General features: G+C 32.7%; 1 protein-coding gene across 2 annotated transcripts in view; it reads left to right on the plus strand.

Moving 5' to 3' along the window:
- LOC121130280 (uncharacterized) overlaps positions 1 to 26,987 on the plus strand; it is a 286,433-nt gene that overhangs the window by 246,485 nt on the left and 12,961 nt on the right. For both annotated transcript variants that reach the window (XM_071893687.1, XM_040726040.2), the window contains exon 4: positions 24,713 to 24,953. In XM_071893687.1, the coding sequence (XP_071749788.1) occupies positions 24,713 to 24,953 (241 nt within the window). The remainder of the gene's footprint in view (positions 1 to 24,712; positions 24,954 to 26,987) is intronic.

Below are 26,987 nucleotides of genomic sequence, written 5' to 3' on the forward strand. Positions count from 1 at the left end.
AGACGACCCAATAATTAATTTATTAAATTATTAAAATTTGAACTATGCGTTCCACTAGATAAAACAAACCTTGTATTTTGTATACTACAGGGTGCGTGAACAAAATCTGCTGCTTCAAAAAAAAAAAACTACAACCTTATTTTATAATATTTATTGATAAAATAAAAACGAATATCTTTATTAGGATATAGAGCAGCGATCTATTCAATGTAACCGCCGTCTGCGGCCATAATCCGCTCAATGCGGCTACGAAACCGAGAACAGACATTTTGGATCTGCACTGCTTCTATCTCACTGAATTTCTCCTTGATGCAGGTGATGATAGACTGCTTGGTATTATCGGAGGAGCAGTTGGGCATGTTCTCCACGTAGGACCAGACAAAGTAGTCCAACGGGTTCAAATCCGGTGATGAGGGAGGCCAAGAGGAGAAGGGTACGAACGCAATAGAAGAAGAAAATCATAGAAGAACCAGAGCATGTTCGGCGACTTTGGGTTCTTCAAGATGTTCAGCAGCCTGAAGTTTTTGAGCAGCCGCAACCCTTGAGTCTTTTCAGACAAAAGTTGGGCTCTCTGACGCCTGTAGGACTTGCATGATACAATAAAAGTAACGATGTGTTATAAATGTAAATATAACCAAGGGCAAATCAGGTTTTTAGTCAATAAATAAGGAAGGCAGAGAATTGAAACTTGAAGAAACGTCGCTTTCTGTTCTGTTGGGATTGAACCCCCCTCGCCTGTTAGGGGGGTTTCTGTTTTGGAATTTTTTGTCTTTTTCGGGATGGAACTTATCTTTGTCTAATCATAGGGATAATCAGAAAGAATTTTTAGAATAGTTTAATATTGAAAATAAACGTTTAAAACGGCATTGGCTCCGACTTGTCCATCATGTTATTAAGCGTCAGATGGTCATCCGATTAAAACACTTGGAGAATGTTTTAAAACATATATTTGCTCCATTGTTTAAAATTTTAAAAACTTGTCTGTATTGCAATTCCATAATCCAATTGCCACCCAGTATTTAATTAGAAGTTAAAGATATTGGGTTCGTAAATATCGAACAAGTATTTTTTTTTTTTTTTATTCATTAATTAAACTTAACCATTCACCCACTTTACCTGCGCCATGAATTGGGAAGTAGGCTACTGGCTGAAAAATAATATAACACTGAATGTTTTTAGACTAAATACGACTTATCCAGTTGAACAAAAATGAAAGCATGTGAGATGGTGCGCTCCTATGCCCGGTAGTGCAAATTTACACTGATTCGGTTATGTGGAGGCTGAAATAAAATAAAATCCCATGTTTGGGTAGGGCAAGTTTGCGTTAAAATATATATAGATAATTGGTCTCTATTAGCTATAATTTTTTTTTACAAAACTATGCTATAAATTTAACGGTTCCTTCTCTTGCCCCCAACACATCTACACTAGTGTGTTGGGTGAGAGCAAAAAAATGAATAAAGCCCACGCTTGGGAATAGATCTATTCACTTTAAAAACAGAACATATAGAAATAAAATAGAAAAAAAAAAAAAAGGAAAAAATATTTTGTAACTTTAATAGTACTTATTTTGAAATATGACTTACTTGTTCACCAAACTCCCATCTTTACCCGCTTGTGAATTGGGGAAAAAGAGGGGGGAACTAAATGTACGTAAATCAGTTATTCTAAAACCCTGGCCTCTGCATCATATTACGATCAATTCTGCATAGAGCATGCAAGGTTGTTATAACTTTTAGTTGGATCCATTTAATAAACATTGGAGGGATGCCCAGAGCCTTATTCAGGTAAATATATGCCTGTTTAGACATTCCCCATCTCCAATTTATTAGTACTACAGGTATTACAATTATATCATTTAGTTCATACTTGTTACAAAGTTCAGGATGCGCAATTATTGATTTTTTAAACTCATCCGTCCCGTACTTTTCTCTTTTTCTCGATCCGCAAGTTCACACGCATCTGATACAATGTTCGGATCTGCCATGTAAACCTTATCATCCTTAAAAATTATAATATCTGGCTTCAAGCATGATCCCTTATGCGGCACAACGTTACCTTCCTGGGCTTTTATTCCCCTCTGGCTCAGGGAGCTCACAATCATTCTTTGAATCAGATGTTGTCTTTCTGTCCGCGCATTTTTTTTTTTAATTTTGGACATATCTGGAGGATATGAGGCAGGTTTTTTTACTTTTTCCGAGAATAAGTTTCATTTATGGCCCCTTCCAGTGTCTTGAATCTGGACTGCTTTGCTTTAGTACTGACGGACCCGACCATTACTTGTACAGCACGGGCAAATTCTTTGTCTGAAACATTCATATGCTGTGTCAGCATGAAGGAGAAGCTTTGATATCCTTGCTGGCTTGACTCTAGCCCCTTTGTGTCTACTTTTGAATAAAGTGCCTTTCTATAAACTCAGGGTCTGGTCACTGGAGAAGTATGATACCCCCTCCCCCCCTATCCTGGACCTTTCATAACTCCAACATAGGTATGTTATATCTGCATAACTCTATGAGGGTTTTGTCCTTGCTGTCCCGTAGTGCCCGAGATTTACCATTTGCTAGGATACAGGGCTGGAGATAACATCCATCTTAATCCCGAGATGATTGAACACTCCAAGGAAGATCTTGCCTTAGGATTTAAAGGAAAATAACGGAAAGTTAAATAACACATAACTGACAATAAAAAATGCCAATAAAATTTATATGTTTTTTTCCTAAAAGGCTTATGATTTTTGTAGAATGATGCATTCTAGAAATAGTATAATAAACATACATAGCTTATCTACGAAGTGGAAAAAAGCAAAGTTATTTATCAGTATATCAACGTCTAGTGTATACTACACAACATTTGATATAATATTTAAAATAAGAATTTTAATCGTTTAAAAATACATTTTAACAGGATATTTGCTACATTTTACATTCGAAGTTTATATGTACTTATTTTATTTTTACTACCTTCTATAGGACACAGATTTTAAAACGTAATAGGTTCCAAAATCCAAGACATAATCTTGTGGACGCCCCCCTAATTTTATCCGCTTTACATCAAAAGTATCAAATGTGTAGCTTTCTATAAAAATATTATCTAGAATGTGTCCGATATATTTTTTAGTTTGCAATCTGAACAATGTAGTTTTTTTTTTTTGTTTTTTTTCAAAGATGTTATCATTATTTATGAGAGAACCTCTTATTATAAAGGTATATAAAATATATCAGTATAAAAGAAACCACAAATGAAGGTGTTTATCCTGACAATTTGGAGAATGTCGGGATTAAAGCAACTTCTCTGTCATGAGGTTTTATTACATCCTCTCCAAGCAGCCATTTTACAAGCATTTAAGTCTTCTTTTTTAAAATAGGGTAGGGATGTTAAAGCCAGAACAAGTTTAGACCTCAATATCTTGACTACCCTAAGATTTATGTTCATGAAAGTGTGCTCAATAGATTCAACTGATGAAACTGTATAAGATTTAATACAAATTCCTTGAGATGTCCTCCGAACACGAGGACGTGTGGTAATTATTGTACGCCTCTCATATTATTGAGTTAGCTACTGTTTACGATGTTGGCAAGGCTTTGAAGGAGTCTGTTGGGCTGGGAACCCCTGCAAGGAAGACTCATGATTGTTCTTAGAGCAAAAAATGCAATTCAGAATTCCTTAAGTAAAAGGGCAAAGGAAATGGATCCTGGCTCGCCGGATCTGAGCCTTTTAAATTACTATGTGTCTTGGAGAGAGAGCCCAATAAACATATACATAAAACCCTGGACTCCTTGCAGGTTTCCATTCTTAAGGCCGTAGCCAACATGGACAAAGAGTTCTTCATCAAGGCCTGTTCAGGCTCAGATTTTAGTATGTCGTTGAAGCTGGGGGTTGTTGTTTGAGTGATTGACTTCAACATGGGCCCTGTCATGTAATTGCAAAAGATTTTGGTAATTTGCTTTTATTAATTTTGGGAACTAAATTGTGATATAGAGTAATATAAAGGACACGTGGGATGTTGATGCCACAATAAAGAGGGCACCCAAGGAGGAGGGCGCCGACAGGAAGGACCGGGACACCGACTTTGTCGACAAGGTGAAGAAGATGGTTGAGGATGACCCTACCATGTCCATGAAGGCCATGGCGAGGGATCTAGGCTGCCATGAGAAAACAATAAGGGACTGTGTATCTGAGGATTTAAGTTGCAGGAGCTACAAGATTCAGGTGGGCCAGATTTTTGACCCAGAAGGCAAAGGACAACAGGCTGATGAAGTCAACAAAATTGCTCAACAAGCTCAAGCACCCAAAGAAGACCGGGATGCTGTGGTTTCAAATGAATGGCTACTCTATACCTATATGTTCGTCATAGTTTTGATTTTCAATAAAAAAGTTAAAAAATGTATATTTTGTGTTGTTTTTTGTAGAAAAATATTTTGGCGACAATTTGATCCCCGCTCCCTGTATATTATCCTTATATTTTCTGAAGTTTCAATTGCAACCCTTTATATAAAGTTGCTTCATGGTTTAGGGGAAATGCGTACAGTAATTGACATTTCCGGAAAATGTCTATATATACCAGGTGTAGAAAAAGTACTGAGACCTGCTTCTAAGTAGTAACTAAAATACTCATAATTGATGAGGAGGATGTTGTACATACAAAAAAATGTTCATAATATTTTGCTATCACAATGCACATTAATTATAAATATGGCCAACATCAGCCTCAATAACTGGCTCCAAAGGCCTCTGGAACCACTTGCAAATTGACAATGTAGTCATTTTTCATAATTCTACACTGATAGTTAACAGAGGTCTTCAGGGTGTCAATATTTGTGTGGCAGACTTTACAAGCCTTCTTCTGAATTGCCACCAAATGGAGTAATCCAGTGTATTCAGATCTGGGCTCCAAGGGTGCCAAAACTTCTTTGACCCGAAGTTCATCTTGCTAACCATCCACTCTTGTATAATATTAGCAGTATGGCGCGGAGACCCGTCCTGCTAAATTACGTACGTGGCCTTGTTGGACTTTTTCATGGTCTTGGTGACCTATGGGACTACATTTTCCTTCAACACCATCAAATAATTTGCCGAAGGTAATCTGTATCCAACAAGAAACCAAATTGGAGAATTTTTTTCTCCAGTTGATGCCACATCCCCTGACATCATCACAGAGTCGGATTGATCTGTCCGCGTTGCAAAAGCATACCACCAGATCGTTTTTTTATTGTAGACGGGGTAACGGTAAAGGTATTTTCATCAGGGAAAAAAATTACCTGGTTGTTGATGTGCTTCAGTTCATTCAAAAGTTGTTGAGATCGCTGAAGACGGAGTTATTTTTGCCGTTGGGACAGGAGTGGCCCCTCAATTCTTCTAATCGACCTTCTTCCAGCCTTTCGGGTGCCCTTGACCACAGTAGACCGATGCACCTTCTTCTTCTCGGAAAAAACTCAGACATCTTCATCGTTGGGTTGACCTGAAAGGCGTCCCTAGTGTATTTACGCTTCACTTTGGTGGGTCTTCCCTCTTGGATTTATCATTTAGGCTGTCCCCATTAGCCAAACGATTTCTGACTCACCAGACGGTGGTCTTGCTGACGTGTAAGATCTTCATGATATCTGAGGGGGCTCCTCCAGATTAATTCCCTATAATGGCTCTTCTTGCCACCATCATGACATATACAGAATCTTTTTTACAACATGTACATCAATCAAAGGCTTGGAATCTAAGCTATTCGAAAATAATTGGAACTTTAAGATTACATCAAAATATTTCTGTCTCACCCAGACATCTTGTTCTTTCAAAACCTCCATTTTTTAATAGAAGCAATATCTAACTCTCTATGCAAATTGTTACATTCTAGAAGATTTCTTCATATTTAACTCTACGAAACATTGAACTCACATACAAAGATCTTTCTTTCTTCTTTTTTTTACAATTTCATATCTCATTTACATTTCTCCTATATATTTTGAAATAAAAGAACTTCTTTGAAGAAAAAAAAAAAAAAAAAATTCTATTTAGAATGAAATACATTAGATAAGATTTTTCCTAAAAACCCATTTTCTTTAAATGTGGTTCCTTTACCACAAATGTATGTTTAGAGTCAAACGAATTAAATTTTTTATTTTGTTAAATATGTAAAATAGGATAAAAAAATGATGTAAAAAAGCTCAAAGTATTTCTCATTTGTCTAAATAAAATATTAGGATGCATCAATAAGCAATTTTGACCGATAACCGATTAATCATTCAGTAATCGTCTAGCAAATACTAAATACATTTAAAACAAGACAAGTAAATGGTTAGGCTGTGAAAAAAAGTAATTTCTTATTTCCGCCCCTTTTAAAAAAAATTAATTATATTGCTCATAATTGGTCACATTAGTTCATACGACAAGGTATTGTAAAGGTGTGAGTGTATACTACAAACGCTTTAACGACATTATTGCGAGTGGTCAGTTTAGTTGTGAATTATCATGCGTCAAGTATGGAGGTCTCAACGGAAGAAATTTGACATGTTTTACGGTTTTGAAAGGGAAAAATGCATCGAAAGCGACTACAAAATAACAAGTGCACTTACTTGGAAGCTGTTTCATATAGAAATACTTTCTAAATGAAGCTGTTATTACAGATATGAGCCCCTGACATCATTAATCAATCTTAAATACTTTGAGTATGCCTAAATTAAGATTAACGTGGAACAGTTTTCCTTCATGTTTGGTTTTACAAAACCAATTTAATTAGTGAACTAAAGTATTTTACTAAAATATGAGTGAAAGGATACCTAATAAGTATAAAAACTTAAAACGAATTATCGTCCATTTTTATCACCAAATTATTCAAATAAACCCTGGTTTGTTTGTTTTTGTAACACCAACACAGAACCAATTTTTGTAGTGAATAAGCCTGGAGTTTTATTCAATATAAATAAGTTCATCACAAATTAATTAGGAAACTATTAAGAAGACTCTTTTAACAATCTTAATTTTAAATGTACAGGGTGCTCACCTCATATATTCCCGGGACTCATTTTTTTAAAACAAATAATCATAACTTTTATAATTTTAAACTGATTTTCTTGAAATAAAAAATAAATTACTATATTTTCATGTTAGGAATGTCAATATAGGAGCCCTCTTACTCAATGACTTGCTCCACCCTGGTCCAGGGCTTTTTCACTCGGTCCTTCTCCATACGGGACCCCTGCTCCTTAATGGAGGCGATCAGGTAGACATTTGTAGTGTGAGAATGTCAGTTGGTCCTTGCCTCCAAAATGCTTCAGAAGAAATAGGTCAGGGTACTCAAGTCTGGTGAGTTAGAAGGCAGGGTGTACTTGTCAACAAAGACATGGGGATGCTCTTTAATCGATTCCATGGACCTGCCCGAGATATGGCAGGACGCATTTCATGTTGACACACCAACGGACGGCTCCCAGACACCTGTTGGATCCAGAGGAACACCAGAGTGCTTAGAACATCCAGGGAAAGGTTAGTTTTCACCCTCAGGCGTGTGTCAAAGATGTGGGGTGGTATGAGGTCGGCCTCACTGGATATGACATCAAAGATCATGACAGTTCCTGGGATTGGTTGCTTTGCCACTAGTGTGCATTATTATCATGATGACGGCGAAACCTCTTTTCCTGTAAATTGAATTGAATAGGAGAAATATTCTCGTATGTTGCTCCTATGGTGTCTTGCTTGATACTTACGAACAGTGGATTTCTAGATCTTTCTATAGGCATATTGGCAAGGCTGATATCTAATGTCGTATTTGAGTGATGAGTGTTTCTGTCAGGTGAATATTTGAAGTCCTCAAACTCTTTATGTTGCAAAATAATGAAACATCCAACAGAAATAAATGACTAAATATTTTTTATTCTATGAAAATGTGACAAAAAAATTTTGACCTAAAATATTGAAAACATTGTTATTTTTTTATAATAACAATGTAAATAATCTATTATAAGTAATTTGTGGAAAATTTGAGCCTAAAAAAACGTTGTTTACTGTTTATATCATTTGTGTTAACTATGAAAAATTAATGGTAAAATTCTTATTTTTGGCGTCTTCCTTTTATGCTAAAATACCGAGTGGTAACTTAAAACCTACACGCTTGGAAAGAAAAAAGAAAATACCCTGCTATTCTTTAATTATAAATAAATTCAACAAAGAATCTTTATTAATTTCATGGCCAATTTCAAATTTATTCATTTTATTCGACCGCCATTGACCTCACAGATGGCGACAAGCCTTTTGCAAAAATAATTGCAAATATTGCAGATACATTTCGGGTACATGGCATCCCACTCCTCATTGAGGCCTTCAATGTTTGGCCGACAGATACTACAGGCTCTCTTCTCGATGTGCAACAATGAAGAAAAGTTGAGGGATTGACATCCGGACTGTAAGATGTCCAAATTCTATCATCTCAGAAAGCGATTTTCTTAGCTAAGAAGGTATGAGTAATTTTTTTAAGTGTGAGCGAGGGCCCCATCTTGCTAAAAATCGATAATTCCGTGAGCTTGTAACCCTCCGGGGACCATAATGCCGTTGGAAGCAACAATACCTAGCTCCATGGCTCTAGATCACCTCTCTTGGAGCGAGACCGGTACGAAGAAGTGTCGATGTCCTAAGCCTTGAACCTCACTGCGATGACATTTCTCGTCCGATCTTAAAAATTCAAAAAGACAATTATGCTTGGGATACATGGTTATATATATAATTAGAGACAGTTTTAATTTCCTCAAACAAAAACCTCTCAAATCAATGTCATACAAGTTTTGAAGTTTTAAGTTTCCACAGGGGTATAATATTATGTAATGTAAAACTATGTTGATAATTTTTTCACATGATAAAATATCTCCTGAATCAGAGCTATGTTGTAATACCATTTTTTTTTTTTTTCATCATTTTAAAATATACAAGCATGTTATAAGTGGGGGGGTGAAAAAGTTTATATTTTAAATAAACCTTATATTATTTATGCGATTTTGTAACTTTTTTCTTTTTCAAAGAAAATTATACACCTTTCTTCTCGTTCTACCTATCTTTGAGCCTCTAAGCATTCTTTTTGTTGTTATTGTTGATTAATATTTAAGTAGACTTTTTGCAATGAATTAATTTAAGTGGTAGTCCTTGTTTGACTTGCTGTAGAATTGAGGATCGACATGGAGTTATTCATCATTATTTCATAGATTCAAAGTAGGGTTTGTGTTTTTTTATATCATAGCTGCTCACAGCTAATTTAATAAAACGTCATAGCAGCTAAGCTGCTCTTCTTCCAAAAATAAATTAAATTGTCTGAGTGACATTGTACAATAATGGGGTGTTTTTTTTAGTATTAATTTAATAAATGATTATACAGAGGAACACATATTTTGTACAAATGAATTAAAGCCAAAAAAGGAATTTATCTTAGAGTTCAAAACTGATCTCAGTTTGTCTCTCAGTCATCTGAATTCTGAAATATCTTGAATTATAGTAATTCAGAACTATTATTATTCAGAGTCATTTTTTACCCAAATTAAAAGAAAGATTAATAAAACTTATTAAAATTATTGAGTTTCAAAGAAAATGAAAATCTTTGATTTTGACCGATTTTCAAACAAATAGAAACCTTTTTTTTTATTAAAAATGGATACAGATAAATAATTAAATAAATAGAAAAATGTGTACGTGCAGTGGTCGTTAAAAGCGCTTATAAAACATATTCTATGGATATTTACACTTACAAATAATTTAAATCACTCTCTCAAAGTTATAAAATAGTATATATTAGATATGACACCTGTTTTTGAAGGAAAACAAATTTAATACAATTTTTTTTACTTAAAGAAAAGTTGATGTTTTATACTTGTTATTTTTGATATTTGTTAAAATATCATTTGGACTTTTAAGTAATCCCCTGTTCAATTTTAGAGTTGTTTTCAAAAAAAAATTTGACGTATGTCTTTTTTTCCACTATTATTTTTATTTTTTAAAGCTAAAAATACCATTTTTTAACCAGAGATGAGCAGTTGGAGTAAGGAGTCTGAAAATGTCTATTGACTCTGACTCCCGTTACAAAAACTATTATAATTTATTTAAATAAAGCTTATTTATACTCTAAGGCTTACATTGAGTGTTTGTAAATTGTTTTGTGTTTTTTTTTAAATGGTAATTTTCCCCAATGGCAATTTTCCAATAGCAATTTTCTGTTCAATATATGAATAATATTGGGAGAGGATCTTCTCTCACAAAAATATTCTTTAAATATGTTTATTTACACGCACGATAGATGCGATAACTTGCCTTAACTTTTGATACATTTCGTTTGCTGCTCATCATCTGAAATATCTTTATACCTGGCCCAACTATTTACAAAATAAAACTACTTACTGCTACACATAAATCAAATATCTACTATGATATTATTTTATACTAAAGAGCCTATAAGGAAAAAAGGTGTCATGTATATCAATCAATTTTCTTTTCTTATCTCTAATTCTGATTCGTCTAGTGTCCTATCCAGTATTCCTTTCTAGTATCTATATATATTATACCTGGTATATGTATTCATGTACCTTAATATAACGCAAAAGGTACTTATTTAAAAAAAAGGAGGCAGAAACAGACTTTAGACAGAAAATAAAAGTTGTTAAGAATTCTGAAATAAGTACTCTAAAGGCCATATTTCATTTGGATCAGTCCAGATTCCTAGGCTTTTGAGGGCAAGTTTTTTTCTTTTTTTTTTTTTGCCAGTTATTGATTTTTTTCATAAAACAAAATCTGTATACAAAGTGTACCAAAGTTTCTTTAAGGTATGGGTTGTCGATTTGAAAATGCACCAAAAAAATGAACAAACCCAAAAAAAAACACGAATGATTGTAGTAACAGAAAAATGGAAAACGTATATTAAATACGAATAAAAAAAATGGATTTAGGAAGAGGAAAGTGAGTTAATCCTACTATGTATCTTCATTATGCTTGGAAAAAAATAAATAACAGGGTCAAACATTTGGAAAAATTGCTTTATATTTGTGAAAATTATTATTGTGGAGGGGGGAGGGGTTGGTTGATTTACATTAAATTGACAGAGAAAACGAAAAATGTTGTCTACAAAGAGGTTTTACAATAGAAATTTACCTATTATAATTAAAATTTATAGTAAATCATTTTAGCTTTGAATTTTTAGATAAATATAAATTTTAAAAAAATCATTTTTCGTTGGCTATCCTTAAGATAGCGTGTTCGTGCTACTCAATATGATGCTTAATTTGAGTGCAATATGTGAGCCAGTTTGTTAGCAACAGCTGAATAAAATAGTCTACCTCACTAGTGCTCTTTGATTTTCACTATTTTTACAAAATGATTGAGCAAAGAGTTAGCCTTAAATTTTGTGTTGTGAACGAAATTTCATGTGCTGACACGTTGAAAATGTTAGAAAAAGCTATTTGGTGAGTCAGTATTATCAAAAACCCGTGCATATGAGCAGTAAAAAGCGTTCAAAGAGGGCTGTAACATCGTCAAAAACATGTCACGTTCTGTACGACCTTCATCCTCTACCAACGCAGGGAAGGAAATTGTGTAGAAGAATCGTCAAGGGTTTTTGTGTGACAAACACACAATAAGTACTATCGATTAATCCCCATATTCACCTGATTTAGCTCTGTGTGATTTTTTTTTGTTCCCCATACTTAAATTGCCACTCTGTGTAACTCATTTTGAGTCGATTGAATCCATAAAACAAATATGAGAAGAAGTCCACACCATATAGTGCCTATAAAAAATTTTTGGAGGACTGGAAAAAAATGTTGGCATATGTGTATCACATCCAATGGAGATTTGTTTTTTATTTAACAATTACTGGTACTTTTTCGACAGAATGTATGCTGTTTACTGTCAAATGTGGCCAAATATCATGGAAATATATAATATATATAATTACAAATATATATTTGTAAAAATCCAATTTTTATAAGCTTTTTTTTAACATTTACTTCCGTCGTGTACAAATAGTAGATTTGACATTTCCACTCTATGTATTTAATATTTATTATATAAATATTAAATTTGTTTTTCTTTTTTCATTCCTTAGATACACTGCAAAGGCAAGTTTCCTGTAAAAATATTGCTTTGTTTTCCTTCATCAAAGAAGAATTCTCCGTATAGATTATTTTATGTTATTTGATTTAATCACAGAAAAGTTATTTACCTAATAGTTTTTATTTCGTCATGAGTTTTCTGTATTATTTTGTATTATATACTTATAATTAGTGTTGTGTCGGTCTGTATTTATTTGGTCCAATCCAGTCTTAAGAGTAGTCCTTCCATTGAAAAGTATAGATTGCTCGAGCGCCCGAGTGTCGTGTAACATCACGTCAACTCTAGTTTGATTAGCGGTGTATAAAACATGTCCCAGAAAGTGGGAGTAGTTTTTTTTAGTTGGAAATCTAAACAGGGTGTTTAATGTTCCAAGTCTGCCAACATTATTATTTAATACTTGGGAAAGGAACATCTACAAGGTGAGGACTCACAAATTCTAAAATTTTAAAACCCGTTTTCTCCTCTACATATTTTTATATTGTGCAATTTTTATGACAAACTTTTGAAGCACAAGTTGGTAATTCAACCATTTTCTACACTTTTTATTCAATATGTATCCCTCTATTCTGTATGACGGCTTCAATACAGGGACGAACATAAGGACAAGTTGCCCCACTCCTTTGTGATCACAGCCTTCAGGGCATAGACATTGGGTTACGAATTCTTGTTTGTCTTGCCTCCAAGACGCACCAAACAGCAAAGTCCAGGGGTTCACGTCGGGTGATGACAAAGGCCAGAAGTATGTCAGCTAGAAGACAGTCCTGTTCTCCCTGCAGAAATATTGCACCTTCTTGGACGTGTGTGCTGGGGTGCCCTCTAGCGTAAAAACATTGTTGTCCTAGGAGAACGTGCTTTTACACTATGGCAATACATGCTACCTAAAGACTTTGTAGTAGACGTCCGTGTTGACTTTCTCGTTGGCCTTGAAGAAGTACCGAAGCTGGAAGTTTGGATGTAAAGGACCTGAGGTCTTGATTCAGCCATGAAGCGACTATTTCTCCTGTTAAGAACAGGGTCCAATGTACGACTTGTGTTCAGAGGAGATCGCATACCCTCTGCCGTTTTGTTTGTTACTCGGACATTTTTGATCGCACAAATACAAAAGAAAATATCAAATTGTAGCTGTTTGTCAGTTATTTTGAATGACACAAAGTAATAATTTGTCAGACTTTTAGAACTGAGGCTAGACGGTCTCGAAGAGTATTATAACTTTTGATTCCTTGACCTGTAACAATAAAATAATAACTAGTGCGTGAGCTCAGAATAATGGAGAGGCTTTACGAGATATATATACGAGGGTGGTCTGAAAAGTTTCTGAACTAACAAATATCCAAGACATTTTATCTGAATTTTTACTTATCAAGATAATCGTAGTTTCCAAGTAATTCTACACACTTCCCCCAGCAATGCTCCCATCTCGTAATCCGTTCAAATAGTACTCGGCCTTTTTTTCTTCAAAGTAATTCTTCACGTCTCTTCATTTTACCAAAATCTTTGTAGTCGACTGTTTAGACTGTATTTTTGTGTCGGGCGTATAATGTCGTGTCCATGTTTCATCCACAGTAACTAATCAGCGCCAATACTCAGATTTATTGTGCCTGAAATACGCCAATAGAGCGATACTTAATTTTGTCCATTTTATCAAAAACTATCACATCATCTCACTCTAACGACTGTTAAATAACAACTGCGCGTCACAAATGCCTGATACTGTGGTGAGTAACTATCAACAGATGCTAGATAGATGTCACTGGCTTTTTTATTTACGAGTAGTTCTATCTTCTTATTGGGGTCAAAAACTTTTAAGACACCCCTCGTAAGTATAAGCCCTTGTTGGACTTCGAGGGGAATCGATGATTGAAATCAGAGTAATTCCAATTCATATGTTCCTTCTATAGACGGAGTAGGATTTGTGTTTATTTCCAAGGATTCTCTTGTATCTGGTTTCAGCTGATCTAATATAAGGTCATGACAGAGGAGCCGCTCTCCTCTAAAACATTCTTCCAATTGTCAAGCTTACTACCTTCATTTTCGGTTACATTTGTTTTTACATAGCAGCAGGAGATGTTTTATGCTTCACTGCGTATACGTGAATTAGACCATATATTTCTAGGAACTCTGCAAATAGAAATCTTTAAGCTTCAACAACTCACTCTATCAAAATGAAGGGGTTCTATCTTTTAAAATGTGTACTGTTTTTACGAGTAAAAGAAAGCCATGATAAATTAAATTCTGGAATTACGAGATTTACTAATGGGGCATTTTATCTCCCCCAAACAATAAAATTATAAGTATAGAACCTCTTCATTTTTACACTGAGAATTGTTTAGATATAAAGATATGCAAAGTTCTGAGAAATAAATGGCGTGTACCTACACGCATGATTGATGTGTGTAACTCGTCTTAAGCCGAGAGGAAAACGTTAGAATCATTTTGTATTCATATATTTTGAAAGATTGAACATATATGATTCGAAAGGATATAACTACGTGTATGTTGCTAGAATTGTAAAATATGTATTACATTTTGTAGTCTGTGGAAAATATATTATTTATAAACATTGAATAAACTTTAATCATATACAAGGTGGTACATTGAAGTCTGAACACTTACTAATTCAATAATTAATTAAGGTTGAGTGATTGAAATTAATTCATATTTTAAAATATCTAAACAATAACAATAAGTTAGGAACAAAAGAAATTTGAGCTTAGTAGGTTATGTACAAGCCAAGAAATTGACACTTGAACGTAATGTACAAATTTCCATGCGGGCACATGACCACAGTCTACGCTGTCAGCTATTGTGAAGCGTTGGAGAAGAAGAATGGCTCTGCCTAAAGGCCAAAATGGATCCGGAAGAGTTAAAGAAAACAACCCATACCAATACCCTATGAGGCCCCATGCAAGAGATTTCGTTGGTTGACAGCAGACTGTCCAGAGAGCTATCAAAAAAAGTGGATGGAAAGAAACTTTTGAGAGTAGAGAGACCACTTTTGAACTCTTTTTTGACAATTTTGGTTCCTAGCAGCACTGAGGCCAACCCCCTCGACTACACCTTTTAGGTGCATGTTGAAGGGAAGGACTGCACTGACCAAGCCCCTCAAAGTCACTGTCAGCCAGCACTGGGACTGAAATACATCCACAGCGGATGCCACAACTTCCCCTGCCTCCTAGAAGACATTATTGCCGCTAATGAAATGGATGGTATTGATCTGGACAACTTTTACTTTCACCATGAAGGGGCTACATCCCACAAAAGCAACGAAACCATCTTTCTTTTACAGGAAATGTTTCCGGACCGTGTGATCTTTCGAAGAGGTGATCACGATTCGCCACCAAGATCTTGTGATTTAAAACCTTGTGACTTGTTCCTATGGAACCACGTGAAATATGGATTCAATGCCTCAGAGATTGAATTCTTGAAGATATTGAGGGCATACAACGGACACTTTGCAATTTGGTGATGGAAATTGTCATAGAAAGGATACGGTTCTGTAAGAGAAGATTTTGGCAGACAATTATTAATGGCATACCTTTCTCTTTATATTGAAATAAACCTTCGATCATATATCAACAAAAATGCCATTTTTCCTTTGAATATCAAAATAACACCTGATATTGGAAAAACCCTTTATGTGATGGGGAAATACTGCTCAGTTACAATCCACTTTGAGACTGTGTTTGAGTATTTCTTCTCTTACTATAATTTTCATGGAGCACATTCACTAGTTATTAATTTATACTTAGATGTTCCCTTGTCAAGACTTAAATAATAACTTTAGCAGCTTGGGAAAATAAAAATATTCCTCTAATTACTAATTAGAAAAATCCACTCCCGCTTTCTAAGACATATTTTATACACTACTGCGTATATGTAGATGTGCCTGATTGATGGATCTGGTAACCCGCTTGTAATCATTGAAGTAAAACAAAGTTTTATATATATATATAAGGAGCTGATGAATATGGAATAGAAAAAAAAACTACAAACTTGTGAGAGCTTTTTTCTTATTATTTATAACTTTTTTTTTTGAAAAAATCAATCAAATGTTAACATAATGTGTATATAATGTATACAAAATAGTTTTTTATGGTTTGATATATTAATAATCTAACACAATGCGCATCATAGTTGATATATGTGTTTGGGAAATTCTGAATTAAAGTAGTTTGATAATTTTTCGATTCAAAAACTTATGGCTGCAATTATAAATATGCAATCAATAGATCATTTAAAATTAAAATTCTAAATATTTAACTTATTCAAAAAATATATATATAAAAATTGCTAAAATCACAGGTTTTCAAAAATTTAGAAATACAATTTAAAAAGGTGTTTTATGAAGAAAAATCCTTCCTTTTTCTTACTCTGAATCGTACAAACTCAACTATTTCTAGACAAAGGCTCAAGATATCCAGTTAGGAAAAATCAAAAATCTTTGATTTTGACCGATTTGCAAAAAAAAACCTTATTAATTTTTTCCAAATGGACAAGGTTTATCATTTCAAAAAATTAGAAAGTTTTGACCAGAGATTAAACTAATGGGTAGTGATGAAAATCTGGTGTATATTTTGGCTCGCTCGTTTTTTCCTAGCAAAAAGCTTTTCCTAAGCTGTTAACATTATAATTTAATGCCAGAGTATTAGTCTTGGCTTGGTCCAAAGACTGATTTCTTAATGAATCTCCGCCTACCCTTCAGTCTTTTTTTATCGGTCCCATCTTTTTCACTATAATCAGGATATAAGAACGGATTAGTTGGTCCTTCAATCCTACAGTTCCAGCTTTCATTTTATTTTCTTCACTCATAGCTGGAATTGAAGAATATGAAAAAGAAGAAAATAAGGAGTAGTCAACTTCCTTTTCTATAATAAAAGAAAACATTTGTGAGTACTCATAACTTGAAGATTTGTTGCTAAGTTAAAAATCCTTCTTCTACTTAGAGTATAATTGAATATTGGCATTCGGAGTAATTATTGCCAATTTGTTTCTTTATTCACTTCTTCTCTCCTCAGAACCTATTAAAGCTGATCTAAGGAAACGTCATGACAGCTAAGTGTGACAGGTAATTCTTCAAATTGTTAGGGATTCCATGTAGATTTTCGGTACCTTTTTTTTTTAATCCTCAAAATACAGGTAATGTTCATCACAACTAGTGGGGGTTGAAGGGTTTTTCATAGGGGATACGACTCCGATGTTAGACAGTCTATTAGTCATCTATATGCATTATACACTCAATCATTCTCTCTTAAGTTTATATCATGAACGAACCAACGGTTGAAGAAGAGGATTCGAAAAAACTCTCCAATAAGACTCCTACACTCATTTCATTACTTCAAAAAGGAGTAGAGGAAGAATTGAGTATCAAGGTTAAAGAAGTAGAAGAAATCAAAGAACACTTTCATGAAAAAGTAGTCCATCATCTCAACAACCATGCAAAGAATATAAAGAAAAAAACTGTTTTACCATCACTAAAGGCTCGAAGGGATGATATACTTATTCCAATGGACGAACCCAACGAAGAAAATGATAAGAAGAACAAAAAAGATGATAAAAAGAACGAAGATTATAGTCATGGACTTTTAAGATCTGTATTTAATTTTTTTGGATAAATTGAAACTTTATTCAATAGAATTTATGATTTTAGGTCCTTCTTTTTATAACACTTAGAATTCTTTCTATGAATGAAGAACCCTCTTATGCTCCTATAGAATTTGAATATTGTACTAATTTTACAGTTATATGTTAGATGGATATATTCAAAGTTTATCTAGAGTTTTTTTTTGTTTTTTTAAATTATTACTTTATTTCTGTGTTTGAATTGAAATAAATATAGGTTTTTATCGAAATAATAATAAAAATAAAATAAAATAAAAGTTTATAACACTTTTTTGAGATGAAATATTTTTTTTAAAATGTCACGAATTTCATTAATCATGTACTAAGCATTTTTCATTCTTCTTTCTTATTCCTTACTAAAAAATAGTTTGTGGGCATAAAGCCAGGCATATGTGAGTATGTAGAGAGCAATGCAATGTCGTCGTTGAGTCAGTATCACAAATCATATTTTCACCATTCATAAATAAGTGTCAAGGAAATCGTTTCATAGTTTGAGACCGAAAAAATAGGTTTACGATTAAAATTCCGTCAACGGCAGGGAGCAGGGGTAAATTACCCCAAGTGGGATCATATATATTTTTTGGGGTTAATGCCTCCTAGTGTTAAATGAAATAAACAACATACCAATACAGGGATGGACTGTAACCCTCCCAAAAAATAATAATAATAAAAATTAAGGATTCCTTTGCTTTTTACCAGCAATTATTTTGTCAGGAAGACAAAACTTTACCCCAGATGAGGGTTAAACAATTTTTATTTGTGAATAACTATGGATTTGGAGTTTGTTTTTTTTTCAAAAACTTTAATATATGATTTATTTTTTTGTGAAAAGCTATGAATTTTGAAATTTTTTTCGAAAAAATTTAATATTTGAAACGTTTTTCCAAAAAGTTTACTTTTCTGGAAACACATTTAATTTTCGGAGAATAGCTATAGATTTTTTTTTTCTAAAAATGTAATATATGAAATGTAATTTGTGAAATTTTTTGCGAACGACTGTGGAAATTTTGAATTGTTTTTCCAAAAAATTAAATTTCTGTGAATAGCTATGGATTTATCAAATATTTAAAAAAATACATATATATATATTTGAATTTTTTTAAACAAATTCCAAAAACCAAGCATTTGCAGACGCCCCTGCACTATTTTAAGGTAAATTAATTTTACAATTTCTTTTTGGGTAACGCTAAAAAAAGTTACCCGACATCTTGTTACGTTCTGAGATATGGTTCTGGAGGAAAATCACGGTCCAAATTGGTTAGAAATATGTCTGTATACTTTCAAATAAGAAGCTAAACATTAACGCAGTCAATCTGCCAATTTGAAAAATGTTCGGGATAACAGCAGCTTAGCTGTTATAACATTTGGGTTAGACTACCTATGAATAGCCTGGAAATCATGAAAATAAGTGTAGACCAACTTCGTATCTAGCAACAACTAGTTGCAACTACTAAAATTCTCGGACTCTTCCTTTGTCATTTTTTTTTTCACCTATATCAACAAACTAACTCTTAAATACTGAGTATATTTTAACTAGCTCTATTCATGAGTTGAATACAAAATGTTTGTTAAAGGTCAAATTCATACTTTTGAAGAAACGTACATCCCTTACTCTCATCAAAAAATATTGGTTAAAATTGCATTGATTTTGGAGCAGACAAAGACGTTAAAGCCATCTTTACCTTGTAGGATTTTATTTTATGTGGCCGGTCAAACAAAGGATTTTTTTTTATAAATCTATGAACTTTATGAAGGAGTAATGGCGCTTATTAGATATTGATTTGAATAGAAAACTTATTTTACAATTAAGTAACTAAAAATTCAAATACAAAATTCCAAAATTGAATAATAAGAAAAAAAATTTTTATGGAAAACTACATGAAAAATAAGCTATAGTTTAATCTTAAATTTATTAATTTCAAAATATTCACTTAAGGTTGTCTTGGAAATCCAAATAAGATCACCCTAATTTATGTTGTTAATTAGTCAAACATAATTATCCACATAAAAGTAAATAATTTGGAAACTATATTAGATTTTATTTATCTCTCAGTCGTCTGAAAAGGCTGTTTATATTAGCGGGAACTTCTTTTAAGAAAATGTTAATTAGAGAGGATTGATTTTCTACTTTTTTCGAAACTCGATAATGCCTAGTACGTAAATTCAGTCATATGTTATAAAAATTACCTATGCTGAATTATATTCTTCTACGAGGTCATCTTTAGGTCGCACATGTCAGTATTATTAAGAAAAAAGCGCCTTAGTGAATATAGTTACATACAAAACATTTTAAGTAATTTGGATAAAATATTTTTGACAGACATATTTTAACCTATAAAAATTCCTTAAAATATTTTTGTCTATTGTTCTATCGAACAAAAAATGAGGAAAAAGTTAGATAATTTGATTATTCACGTAAAGTCTGCATCTTTTTTTAGATTTTTCTAAAGGAAAGGTAATAACTATTATTACATTTGGAAAACGACGTTATTTTTTTATAGGTTATAATAATGTTTATCATAGGTCATTTATGAGAAATAATGATTAATGTTGTATTTTAATCTTTATTGATGAAATAAAGAACTGTTGTCTCCTTTCAATCTAGAATCGAGATATGCAAGTTAAATATGACGTCATAGAATAACACAATTTCGGATAAGTTTTTTTTTTACTACATTTTAACTTTTTTGAACTAGCCGTAATCAAAATTTGCAAAAAGTTGAAAAATAAACCACCTTTTGTTCGTTCCTTATGCTGAATAAATTATGTTTTTTTCTGTTGTTGTTTTTTTACTAAGAATTTAGGAACCTTGTAAATACACCTTCATTAAAAAACTATAAGAACTCTTCATCTCAAGGGAATAAATATTTTTTTTCTAATATGGATAGTAACTTTTGTTGCAGGAAAATTATTTTAGTAAAGAAAAAAAAAATACTTTTTCAATTATAGAATATGTAATGATTTTAAGGATTCCTTAATACGTTTTTCATTTCCTTACAAAAAAAAAAGTGTAATAAATAGTTAATTCCATCCTTTTGTTGTTGCAAATCTATTTCTATTAGCAGTAGTATTTTCTGATACATATTTGCAACGCAAAAAAAGTGCACAACTGTAAATATACAAAAGGAATATACATGAAAACCCAAGTATCTTAACGCATTGAAAGGTTATATACTACATATAATACCATTTTCAAACATTCGTTTAATTAACTTATTTTACAATAACAACAAATGTATATATAACTAGAATGAACACTCGGTAGAGTGCAAATCTCCACCTAAAATCTTTTTCCTAAAGAGTAAACAGAAAATGACACTAATTTAATTGACGTGAATTTGTATTCTCAAAATTTAATTTAAGGTAAGAAACTCAATTTGTTCTAAAGTTAAGGTCGATTTTGAGTTTTTAACATTTTGTGTGACCTTCATCTTTGACCATTACCTCTATCAATTTAATTGAGTCCTACCAATAACAAATATAAACTTCCTACAAAGATTCACAAAAATAAACCTCCACAAACGAATTAAAACGGAGGTTTATTTTTAACTCTGTTAACAGATTGAGGCACAGAGATCAAATTGGTGTGCTAATGTTAGTTTTTGGATTATTTTTGAACAAATTCCAAAAGTTAATTTCTTTTGGCAAAACAATTGAAATTTCAAAAATCCACAAGTATTCTCAAAAACTTAAATTTTTGGTAAAAAATTTCAAATATCCGTACCTATTTTCTCAAAAAATTAAAAAATCCCACAGCTATTTGCAACAAATTAAACTTTTTGGAAAAAATTTCAAAAATCCATAGGTATTCTTCAAAAATTGCAACAGTCCACAGTTGGTCAGAAACAAATAAATTTTTGGGAAAAGAATTTCAAAAATTAAGAGCTATTCCCAGAAACTTCAATATTTTGGAAAAAAAATTGAAAAACTATATTTTAAATTTTTCTCCAAAATATGTAATCAAATATATATTTTTTGAGAAAAATTTTAAAATTCGTAGCTATTAATAAGTAATTAAATTTTTTGGAAACAAATTGAAAATTTTAATTCAATTTCAATTATTACATTTTTTCTAAAAAAAAAATTTTAATATTAAATTTTCTAGTAAGAAGCGAAAATTCCTTAACTTGGGGATACTATAGCCCCTCCATCCCACCCACTAAGGATGTCCCTGTTTAATAAAGATGGTTCGTATTTGCAGAAAAATCCAATTTAGGAAAATGGCCATAGGCGGTGATTTGTGCTGTACCGAGATCCCATTTTTTTTATTGTTATAGAATCGATTACTTACAATGAAATCAATTCTTAAGTATAGTGTTTTCCAAAATTTATAATTCCATTACGATTCACGACTCATTGGAATCTCAAATCGTATCATCCCTAAGTGTAGCATAATTATGAAGAACCCGTTAAAATCTTCCATCTGTGCAAAACAAAAGTATCAAAAGAATTAACTATTTATGAATTATAAATTATTTTTTAAGAATCTTCATATTGCGCAAGATGTTAATGATCCCAAAAGGCTTAAAAAAAGGAACAACGTTTTTATATATCGTGGCACTTAACAATTTAACATCAAGAGATTTTTACATATACATTTTTAGGAGTAAATATCAAGTGGGTTTTTGGGTTATAGAGGATTGATCTTATTTAGGGGTACACATTTTATTTTTTTCAAATTTTCAAAATTAAAATATAATCAAAAGGTTTTTTTGAGGAGATTTATTTAACCAAATCCTACGAAAATAGTGTTCGGCACAGTTTTCATTCAATATATGAACCATCAGCTCTAATAATTGCTCCAATACAAGCCCTAAATCCCTTTGTGACCTTGAGTATGTAGTCAGACTTCAGCTTTGTCAACTCCTTATTGATTGAAGCCTCTATAGACTGGGCATTCCTGCGATGGGTATCACACACCCTCTTCTCCAGATGCGCCCAGATAGAGTAATCCAAGGGGTTTGCTTCAATACAAGCCCTAAATCCCTTTGTGACCTTGAGTATGTAGTCAGACTTCAGCTTTGTCAACTCCTTATTGATTGAAGCCTCTATAGACTGGGCATTCCTGCGATGGATATCACACACCCTCTTCTCCAGATGCGCCCAGATAGAGTAATCCAAGGGGTTTGCTTCAATACGTGCCCTAAATCCGTTTGAGACCTTGAATATGTAGTCAGACTCGAGCTTGGTCAACTCCTTCTTAATGGAAGCCTCTAGAAACCGGGCACTCCTGTGAGGAGTATCACACACCTTCTCCACCAGACGTGGCTAGAAGGATTCTTCCATGGGGTTCGCGTCAATAATCAGATGTAAAAAAGAAATCAGTCGCCTCGTCACAAGCGAACATCCAAACAATGTCCAAGCTTCAGTGAGACATTTCTTCAGAAGAAGAAATCCAACTGGAATCATAGTTTTGGGTCTTCTGGAGTCTGCCATCCCTTTTTTGTGGAGAGGAAGGAGCACCTTAATGTAGATGCTGCCCTCCTCTCCAGATGTGAACTCCTCAAAGGAGTGTTCAGTTTAAGTTATAATATTTATATAATAAATACATAGAACAAATCAGGTTTTATATTGCTAAGATATCAATTTTATTGTTCGAGGTGTTAAACACCCCCTGGGAAGTAATCATCTTTGGATTTGAAAGGCAGTCAGAGTGAGCTAAGAAATAAATAAAAAATATATTGATGTTTTTGTGTTGTTGTTTTTTTGTACACGCCTACAACTTTATTTACAATCTATTTATCCTGAATGCAGGTCATCCTAAAAACAATTTGAAAGAAAAAATAAAACCACAACACAATAGAGTATCAAACTAAAGAAAAATAAAGGTCATACTAAAAAGAATAAATATAAAGGTTAAATAATCCTTGAGCTAATCGTCGTTTGTGTTTGTCTTCCTTGGTTGAAAAATTGCTTCTACATGTTGAATAAAATTATATGGAATTGGAGTTCAAGTACTTTTAAGTCTGTACAAAATGATTTTAACTTTTGTAATAAATAAAATTCATTTTATCTTGATGGAGACCCATGTAAATAAAAGAAAAGTGGATATAAAATAACTCCATACGTATAGAAGACCATGAGAGTCGTCTTGTTTCCTATATTTCTTGTACCTTGGCATTCTGAAGGTACAAGAAATATAAGGTGTCTCTGAACAGGCGTTGCAGTAAAAACAAAGGCTTTCTTTTTGCCTCTTTTCATAAATACTTCCCGTTGTAAGCGTATCAGTGACGAGTTAAACTAATAAATTAATTAATTAAAATTTTTATTCAATAGACTTTTAAGGATTTTGTGAGTTGGTTCATTTGAGCGTATACCGTTTTGATCGATTTGTCAACTTGTAGGAAAGGAACTGTTTAATCACTTTTATATAATTGAAAAAGTGTCTCTGGGACTTATTTCATTTCTGTGAAACTCAATATTTTTGATAATTCTTCGTCTTCTTAATGAATTGGTTATAAGGCTCAATTTTTGCTCAAGAGTGATTTGTGATTGGTGTACAAAATTTGTAGATAAATTAAGCAGGGGCTTTGAGCTTAATTATATATAAAGATGGGATGTCTGTAAAGAAAAAACAAAATTAGCAATCAGAAAAAGAAAAACTTTTGATACGTGTCCTCTTTAATGTTTTTTTTTCAATATTTAATCAGTAGTGTTAACAACGAAGAATTCTTGCCTATCTATGCTGTAAATTGTTTTTCCAATACGAAATAAAATAAGTATATATTTATATATGATATTTTCCCTGAACTAATGTTATTTTAAATGTAGAAGGCTATATTCTCTTTAATGTTTTTTCTCCCGCCAAAATCATATAACAGGGAGCTGATAGTAACAATGTTCTTAATTCAGTAACACTGTTTGCCTCGCTCCTGCCTTCTCCTTGCGCTCTTACACAAATACCATCTATAATTATTATAGATTCACAGTAGTTCATGAATTTTATTATTAACACTTTTTAAATATGTATTTAATTAGCTAAATAATTTTTGACATCCTATTAACAAATTTTTAAAACCTTTTACAGTTTGATGAATTCGTTTACAAGTCTCAACACATGGCCCATTCGAGTGAGGTTGAAATGGAGAATCCTACTGGTTATTTTCCACAGCTGGATACCGGAGTTCCACCAGTGGTAAATATTGAAATTCCATCAGATTCCGACTCTTCACGAAGAGCCTCGAAGGCATCATTTGGAATGAGGCTTTCCAATGCAAGCTCCATGAACAATATGGCTACATCAAGTAATTCACCGAACCGGACACCAGGTATTTAAATAGATTATAATTATTACGTGTTTTGTAGTGAAGTGTGTGACTCTTGTTTTGTATTGTCGTAGGTAAAAAAAAAATGTTAGGAGTGTTTTTATATTATGCATTGACGAATATATATTATATCATATGTTTGCTTTTGTTTGTTTCCCAAGAATATATAAAAATCCTTTTTGAATAGTTCTTACATAAGTAGTAGAACTGTCAATTCTAGTCTAAAAAGAGGGAGAGATAATTTCGTCAGTAGTGTGCGTAGTGAAATCGTGGACTTGATTTTAAATCAAGCTTGTTTATTTTAGGGTTAATATTACAAAATACTAGGTTGCCTCATTAAAAGTAGGGACTATTTCAGAACAATGAAAATAATGAAGAATAAAAAACCAACTTTCAATGATGATTTATTTGCTCCACGCCCAAGTGAGTGTCGAATATATAATGAAAGTCGATAATGATAGTGCTCCTGTAGTCTTGTTTACAAGATTATAAGCTTGATGATTTCAGCTCGAGCCTTAAGAGGCCCCTTGAAGCGTTAGACGCCGTAAATTGAAATCATGGAGGACGTGGACACTGCAATCAGTAGAAGCCTGGCCAAGTCAATGAGGCAGTATGCCAAGACTCTCAATGTGAGTGATTGACCAGAGATGAGGTATGTGAAGGATTCTTGATAAAGTATGACAACATCAACAGCTGCTTTCAACAGAAACCAAAGCCAACCAAGCCAAGAGATTTTTATATAGCTAAAGCATAATGGTCAATAGTTCGCATCTTGTCCCTAGACTGTTCCCCCTTGATTATATCATTTTGGACGTAGTGTAGCAAAGAGCCTCCGTTCCCCTTTACCAAAGTTTAGATGACTTCAAGACCTCTTTCGAGAAGTATTTGCTGTTCAAGTCCGAACCTTCATCATGAATTGCTATGTTGCCTTTATACCTAGGTTATGTTAGTAACCAAGGGAAATCATTTCGTAAAATAGAAAGATATATCAATAAAGAAATTTGTGATAAAGCCTCTATAGTCTAAGCCTTTCAATTCTTACAAATTTGTACGTAATCAAAAAGTCAACAATTTTAATTCGCACACTGTAGATGCAATGTATTTGACCACAAATGTTTTTCACATAACAACTTCAAGAGAATGACGAAACGACTAAAACAAATATTTTATTTTCTTAAAAAAATAAAGACGAGCTTAAATTTAACGTCATTGGTAGAGAAACAAGACGAAAAGTTTTGAAAGGGTTATTTTAGATAGGCATAGTTACTATCGGAAAATTGGCTATAAATTGCTTAGAAATTAGCAAATGTTAAACATAAACTGGCCTTTAAATTTGTAATTAGGACCCCAATTTATATAGGTACAACCAAATCTGAATTAAGGAAACTGCTATTCTTCAGTTGAAAAGTTGACATTATCCGTGTTTTTCTTATATCCAAAATGTTAAAAAGAACTTTCATTTTTGTATACATATGTAAATAAGTCATTTTTAAACTCTTCATTTCGAGGCAAGGTCATATTTTTTAACAGATCATTCAAGATTTTTAGCTTATCTTTCGGTAAAAGATTTGTTGTTTTTTTCCATTTGTTTGTTTTTTTGTGGGCAACTCATAATATTTATCTGCATTGACTAAATTACAATGTGAAATGAATTGAAGAATAAACACACAATCAAAAAATGAACGTGGGTAAAAAAGGAGTAGAAAAACTTTGTGTATCAGTTTAACAAATATCTTGAGAGCAATGCCAAATACTCTAGCTAGGAATTGAATTAAGCATAATTAAAAGTAAAAATTGAATATAGTACAATTTAAAACTTTAAAAGAAAGTCACTAAAAGTGACTGTTAGCTAGAAGAGATGTGTATATGATCTTTATTTGAAAGATCCTATCGGAGCCAAAATGAATCTCTTGAATCAAAAAAAGATTTTAAACTGTAGCTCACATTTGAATATAAAGGTATCATCGACTTAAACTCTTATTTGAAGCCTGGGTCCCAATGTACCAAGTGGTCCATTAAAATCTGAACACTTTTTTG

This window comes from Lepeophtheirus salmonis, chromosome Z (assembly GCF_016086655.4).
Source record: "Lepeophtheirus salmonis chromosome Z, UVic_Lsal_1.4, whole genome shotgun sequence".
Taxonomy (NCBI): domain Eukaryota; kingdom Metazoa; phylum Arthropoda; class Copepoda; order Siphonostomatoida; family Caligidae; genus Lepeophtheirus; species Lepeophtheirus salmonis.